The sequence below is a fragment of the Octopus sinensis genome, linkage group LG8, assembly GCF_006345805.1.
Source record: "Octopus sinensis linkage group LG8, ASM634580v1, whole genome shotgun sequence".
Taxonomy (NCBI): domain Eukaryota; kingdom Metazoa; phylum Mollusca; class Cephalopoda; order Octopoda; family Octopodidae; genus Octopus; species Octopus sinensis.
This window is the reverse complement of record NC_043004.1, coordinates 49994208-50001707: the sequence shown is the minus strand read 5'-3', so window position 1 is coordinate 50001707 and position 7500 is coordinate 49994208. Positions and strand designations below refer to the sequence as shown.

Sequence of the window (7500 nt, the reverse complement as noted above, 5' to 3'; positions counted from 1 at the left end):
GTTATCGTCTGCCCGCTTAAAAGATTGATATTTGTTTATAAGGGTTAACTTAGCTTACTCTCTAGATTCACAAAATAAAAAAAACAGTGCAAACTGCCCGAGAAAGGTTGCGCAGATATAGAGCACCGGATGAGAAAGGAACAGCGAGAAGATTATAATAAAAAGAGGAAAAAGACAACGACGGCGGAGACGTGAGGAAATGAATGGAGACGAACGTCAAGAATATTTAAAGAAAGCTAAACTATGGATATCATAAAAATGCAAATCGTCGGCTTTTTCTTAAATAGGGCCTCTTAATTTTTTCCATTCCGGGGAATTTCCACGAGCTCTACTGTAGCTTTAGATAAAGGCGCCTTTGATAACGATACTAAGTTTATTTTCTTTCAGAGTATTGTAATTACCCCGAGAAATCTTTAATAAATCACAGGAGAAACGTGATTAAAAATTAAAAAAGCAAAGCGTGGTTTTGTCAATGTTTGCGTCTGTTTAAACAACCAAAAGTAACAACGCCAACAACCACAGCAACAACGAAGTGAGTATTAAATCAATGAAGTTTTAATCTGAATAAACAAGCTCAGCCAACCGTAACATTCCCTGTCGTATTCCTTGTCACCACTGACATATTGGCCTTTTTTACCTCCGGGATGTACAGCACTAGTTTGGAACACTGTTACTCCATAGGACAAGAGTGTCTCACATATCTGGGAAAGAAAGAGAAGAAATAAGAAAGGCAGAACAAGTTCAGATTAACAGTCCAAAGTCATTTCATATTCTATTTAATAGCGAAATAAATATTCTAGGGTCATTGTACAGTGTTTGTTGACAATTTTACAGTATGTGCGGGTCAGCGTAGATAATATGGTAGTCTCTCTAGATTATCTTGATTGATGATCGGTAGATTATTTGGTAGTCAGTGTTGATTATTTAGTGGTCACTGTAATTATTAATTGGTTAAATCAGGTTACTTGGTGATCAGCTTAGAGTATTTGTAAAATAATTTAGTGAAAGTATTACATTAGAAATTAAAATTAATTATCATGCAGGGAATTAAATAATATGCTTAGAATTTTTAAACATTTATTAGGAATTTCCATTAACCAATTAAACTGTGTTATAAAATTTTGCAAAAGTTTTCTTATCCTAATTTTCTAAGTGTTTATATGCAAATTTTCGCTCCAATTCCGAAAATTATCTTACTTTTTCTTGACCATCGACTGTCGCTGAAATATATGAAACTACGCTAATTAATAACAAACGTATTGTTTATGGGAAAGGCCATCTGCTCATTTGTAATTGTACCCAAAATTTGAGATAGCTAGGGAAAATCGTGCTTTTGGTTTAATATAAACCTCTAATGAATGAACAGTGATAAGCTACTCCACTTTTCATGGTACTCAACAGGTATGCCAATTTCATTTCAGTCTGTCAGAAATGACGGACTCCCTTTCTGTGTAGTAAAGAGCCTATTCATTAAGGTCCATATTGATATGGTACTAATATATTTTCTCCTTCAGCTTTTGTATTGTGAGTATTTCTCTAAATTTTCTTGACCATAGTTACTACAGGGTACAGAAATTCTCCAGAATATTTCTGTTATGTGTGCAGGTAGTATGTTGGAACAAAGCATGCATCACATAAAATCGTGAAAGGTGCCAAATGCGGAATCGTTTACAGACTCTACTTTGTAATGAATTTAGGTGACCAAAGTAAGCCTTGGGCCCCTACATGTGGAAGTTGTCGATCAAATTTAGAAAGAAGGTGTATGCCTTTTGCCATCCCAAGTGTATGGCAAGAGTTACAAAGCCATCACGATGGCTGCTGTCTTTACATGATTGACGTAACAAAGTACAGAAAATTTATAGAAAAACAAGCACTTCATTATCCCAGCACCTGTGCCACAAGATGACAAATTACTGGTATCACAACAATCAGAGAATGTTAGAAAATCCCATCACAATGCTTCAATCGAATTTGAATTTCATATGACAAAAGAATCAAAATTCAAAGGTTAAAAATATTTAACTCAGTTTTCTTTTAATGTTATGGTCACTAATAAAACTCATACTATAGTTCAAGTCATTGTATGCAAACATTTTATCTTGTCAGGTAGAAGATACTATGGAGCTGTCACCTGGATAGTCCGAAGGTAGCAGCAACCAAGAGATGGATGAAGCAATCGAGCCAAGAATGAATATTCAACCACACTTTCCAAATCAACGCGTACTGGACGATCTCATCGGGGTTTAGGCCTCACCAATTCAGGAGCTGAATTTGTAGCATCCAAGCTGAAGGAGCGGAATTTGTTAAAGGAGGACTACAAATCAACAGTATACAGGAAACGACATGAGGAATTCGAAGTATACTTTGATATTTCTGAAGATCTATCTCTGCAAAGATATAAGTGGCTTGCTTGCAGCTAATGGAATTGATCATGTCCCAAAAGAATTGTACCTTTTCATAGACAGCTCAGTTAGAAGCCTCAAAGCAGTTTTACTACACAATGGAAATCAGTATACATCTCTGCCTATCGCATACTCTTTTCAGATGAAAGAAAAATATGAAACTGTCAAAAAGCTTCTTCAGAAAGACTATAAGTAAGATATTTGTGGTTATTTTAAGAAGCTTGTCTTCTTCCTAGGATTGCAGAGTGGATGCACAAAATATTCATGTTTTCTTTGTGTATGGCACCGCAAAGCCGATCATACCGTAAGATTGAGTGACCCCCCTCCCTCCCTAAGAAATGATATGCATCCGGGAATGTTATAAGACAACCTCTTGTAGAGTCTGCCAATGTTTTGTTACCTCCACTTCACATAAAACTGGGTTTGGTCAAACAATGTGAAGGCTTTTGATCATTTTGGAGAAAGCTTTCAAGAAATTCGTTTGCTCTTTCCAAAGCTATCTGAGACAAAGTTTAAGGATGGCATTTTTACTGGACCACAAATAATGACAATACTGAGTTCAGAGAAATATGATAAAGCAATGAGTGATATCGAAAAAGAGACATGGTGTGCAAATCACGGCATATTCTATAGTTTCCAAGGTCAGAACAAAAGTCCCAACTACAAGCAGCTGCTGGCAACGCTTAATTAGATGTTTTAAGAAGTTAAGTTATCGAACGTCCTTAAACGTGCACTTCATGAATTCACATTTAGACTTCTTCCCAGGTCAGTAAGGAGCATGGTCAGAGATGCCATCAGGACATTACTACACTGGAGAAGAGATACCAAGGAAGATAAGGCACTATCATAATGAGAGACCGTAAAGATAAAGGAAAACACAATCTTTAATGCATTTCTAGTGTAATCTCAGCATATGTCTACTTAGATTTTCTGTGTAGCTTAAAGTGCAATGCAATAAATGATGACAAAAATATTTCTTGATTGATATTGTAGCACAATGTGAATAAGGTCAATATAGCACTACCGTATCAAAATATGTTTTTCTTCCAGTATAAAACCATGATTATTTCTTAAGATATCGATGGGAAGCAAAATCTAAGGGCATTTTTAAAATCAGAAGAAGAACACCAAGGAACATTGAAAACATTTAGAAAAACAAAATTGGTGTTACAGTGTTATCGAAAATGTCTTGTTTAGAAAGACAGCACGGTAGGATTTAAGGAGGATTTGGTTGCTATTTTTACCTGGTCGAGCGACCACATAAATGTTTACTGATTCTGCAATGTATAGTTCACTTGTACTTTGCTGATCTTTTTTTATTCCTCCCGGAATGTGTATACAATCAATTCATATGAGTTACCGATTTGCATTTACGTATACATATACACATTCTCATGACCGAATTCAAAATAATATTCTTAATATTCCCAACCATATATTCACACGTCCATTAACACACCTTTTATCACAAACAATCATCAACATCTCCACATACGCACAAGCACACACATGCTCACACATACACACATACCAGCGCACCCCGTACGCATACACATTCGCGCACCTGTGTCTTAACCAGTCATCAAGCCGTTTACAAAAACCTGTTGTTACAACTCAAATTATTTGTCGTAACTCTCTCTCTCTCTCTCACTCACTCATTCTCTCTCTCTCACTCACTCTCTCTCTCATTCTATCTATTTATTTATCTCCCTCTCCTCTTTCTCCAATCTATTTATTTGCACTCATTGTGTGTATGTATGTGTGTAGGTGTATGTATAAATACACACTCACACACATACATACATACATACATACATACATACATGCATAATACATGGGAAGAAACAAGGAGACAGCGAAAGACAGGGAAAAAAGGGAGAGCAAGGGTGGGGTGAGTCAACACTATGATTACTACCATCATTGTTTTTATCACCATCAGTAAAAGTAGAAACAGCGACAATATCAACACCTCTAAGAAAGAGGGGAGCGAGTCTGGGAAGGAAACAATACCGAAGTCACTCGATTGTCAGAAAATAGCTAAATCTCCCTTAAATCATTCATTCTAACATATTTTAACACAGTCTTTGATAGCTCTAAAAAAAAAGCGGTAACTGTTTGAATGTCCTTGAGTATTGGTCGTTAGTATTAAGACTGACGTGGGTTAAACATCAAGTGAGAAAAGTTATACAACAAAAGGATAAGAGAAAGAAAAGACCAACAATTTGAAGTGGCTGATATTACAACGATGTCCTAGTGTACACAGACAGTATGGCGACGGGCTGGTATTACGTTTACCCCTGTTGAAGGGCCAGGTAACATTTTCCCCATATTTTTCTACACATTATTTCACAAATATTCAACACACATACTCAACACACACGCACGTACGCGCGCACGGACACACACACACACACACACACACACACACACACACACACACACACACACACACATATATATATATATATATAACACACTCACACACGTAACACACACACACACACACAATTGTTTGGATACCGAAAAGAAATTTAGCCTATCTGATAAATACTCACATTTGGTTTTACAAACGGGGGCAAACCTAATACCCCTATCTTTATGTTCTCAGTTCAAATGCCGCCGGGGTCGACTTTGGTTTTCATCCTTTCAGAGTCGATAAATTAAGTACCAGTTGCGTACTGGAGTCGATCTAATTGACTGGCCACTTTCCCCAAAATTTCAGGCCTTGTGCCTATAGTAGAAAAGATTATTATTATTATTATTATTGTTATTATTATTATTATTATTATTATTATTATTATTATTATTATTATTATTATTAAAGTCAGCGAACTGGCAGAATCGTTAGCACGCTTAGCGGTAATTCGCCCGTCGCTACGTTCTGAGCTCAAATTCCGCCGAGGTCGACATCGCCTTTCAGGGTCGATAACACTCATCCCTCCCCCAAAACGGCTGCTCCTGTAGCACAATTTGAAACCATTATTATTATTATTATTATTATTATTATTATTATTATTATTATTATTATTGTTGTTGTTGTTGTTGTTGTTGTTGTTGTTGTTGTTGTTGTTATTTATATTCTCACTTTATCACAGGTTTTGTTTGAGTTCCTGGAGTCTTGCATGCGAAGCGGGCTTGCTACCTGCAACCTACGGTACCATGCTACTCATTCTTTTCTGCTATCTGATATTTTCCTGATTATTCTCGTCGTGCCAAGCAAGTAAACCTTTTCTAACAGTTCTACTAGGCACTCTATTCCAATTTCCTTGATATTCCTCTTGATGCCTTCTGATACTGCTCCCAAGGACCCAACAATAATTGGCACTGTGGTGGTTTTGGGCAAGTCTACGGTATTCATTTGTGATATGGGCAATGGTTTCATCGACTCTATTAAAGAAGCGACACAGCGAAATCACTTGTTCCTTCCTCAGATTAAACCTCCAGTTCGTGGCCAAAGCCTGGTCTTGCGCTGGCAGAATAGTGCTCTCGGGATTTTTTTCAGCTTATCCCATCTACTTTTTTCAGCAAATTCCGTTGTGGCTACATGAAATTGATTGTGTAATCCCTTGTTGTGTAACTCTTCTTCGTATCCTTTTTGTACTTCTTCCTCTGTTTTTCATTTTTTTTTTTCTGCTTTCAATGCTCCCTTTTTTCTGCTTTCAATGCTTTCAAAGCTCACTAGAAAGTTTTCCTTACTTTGGGTTAGGTATTTCATTGAGCTCTCGAGTTCGATACGTACACAGTATTCCACACTTGTCAGTCCTCTTCTTCCAGTTGCTCTCTTCATGTATAGGTGATCAGTGTCTGCACGTGGATGATGGGCTCCATGCATCGTTAGGAACTTTCTTGACTTCCTGTCCATCTCCTTTAGCTCATCCTCTGTCCACTTCAGGATTCCTGCGCCAGACCGTACTACTGCGACTGCGTGCAAGTCTTATTTCCGAAATTATGTTTCTGGTAGTCAGCTTTGAAGTCAGTATTTTTCTCAATCGCCGCAGGTACTCTCTTTTTGTCTTTTTCTTCATGTCGTCGTGTTTAATTCCATCTGGCTTAAGTATGCCCAGGTATTTATAGCTGGATTAAGGTTGAATTGCCTTAATCATTTCACCACTTCATAAAATTATGCCTTCTGTCCTGACAAGCTTTCCTCGTCTCATCACCATCGTAGCACATTTTGAGAACCCAAACTCCATCTTAATAACACCAGAGAAATCCGCAGTCTGGACTAGGCTGTCCAGTTCTGTCTCACTTTTTGTGCTGCTACTCCATATATTGCCATTGTTTTTATCATCCAGGTGTGTGTTATCATATCGTATGCTTTTCGATGCTCAGGTTTGTATGTCTTCTCTTGCAGTTTCTGATAATTTAATTATCGATTAAGAGCTGATCCGTTGTACCCAGGCTCCTCTTTCGGTACCCTTTCTGTTCAATATGTAGCAGCGAGTATATGTGTTTATGTGTGTGTGTGTGTGTATCTGTGTGTGTGTCAGCCAGCCCAACACCGCCATCCCATCACCACCCCGCTCCACCATCAATATGAATCGTGTATCTTTTGTGTTTTTCAGTGTAATCTGGTGATTTTTGTATTGAGAAGTGCTCCATTAATAAGTTGGCACCGGGATCTGATGTTAATCTCACTTCATTCTCTGTTGTACACTTGACCCAGCAACATCGCAGCAACGTAGCATCATATCTGTAAAAGAAACTATGAAGGAAGCAACTGTTCTGTTATATATTGTCACATTGATGGCAAGTGTGATACATATCGAAACTAGCAGCTTCATCGTCAACAAAAGAAATATCGTCAGTAACGTCAACCCCAAAATCATAACCTTTAACAAAACAGTGGATTTAATTGTTAAAGCGGCGACCTGCCACCCGGTGTGGAATGCGTGTAAAAACGGCAAAAAGTGCATTCGTGACAGTAATGATAGAATATACAAATGCCGTTTGGTCAACAATAACAACACTGACGGCAATAACAGCAACAACAACGAGATGAATACGAACGTCACCATCGCCAACAACAATACTGACGACATCAAGAACATTACCAACAGCAATAGCAGCAGCGATGCTATCGATGCTAGCATCATCA

At 37.7% G+C, this 7500-nt stretch overlaps 2 protein-coding genes across 8 annotated transcripts in view; one reads left to right on the top strand and one right to left on the bottom strand.

Moving 5' to 3' along the window:
• Window positions 1–496: 496 nt before the first annotated feature.
• Window positions 497–7500, bottom strand: part of LOC118764548 — an 84405-nt gene continuing 77401 nt past the window's right edge. For all 4 annotated transcript variants that reach the window (XM_036505392.1, XM_036505391.1, XM_036505394.1 and 1 more), the window contains one exon: window positions 497–701. In XM_036505392.1, coding sequence (XP_036361285.1) covers window positions 540–701 — 162 coding nt within the window. In that variant the 3' untranslated portion in view covers window positions 497–539. The remainder of the gene's footprint in view (window positions 702–7500) is intronic.
• Window positions 4240–7500, top strand: part of LOC118764547 (RGS domain-containing serine/threonine-protein kinase A-like) — a 23078-nt gene continuing 19817 nt past the window's right edge. For all 4 annotated transcript variants that reach the window (XM_036505389.1, XM_036505388.1, XM_036505387.1 and 1 more), the window contains exons 1-2: window positions 4240–4714; window positions 6968–7500. The exon at window positions 6968–7500 is cut by the window's right edge and continues 750 nt beyond it. In XM_036505389.1, the coding sequence (XP_036361282.1) occupies window positions 7110–7500 (391 nt within the window). In that variant the 5' untranslated portion in view covers window positions 4240–4714; window positions 6968–7109. The remainder of the gene's footprint in view (window positions 4715–6967) is intronic.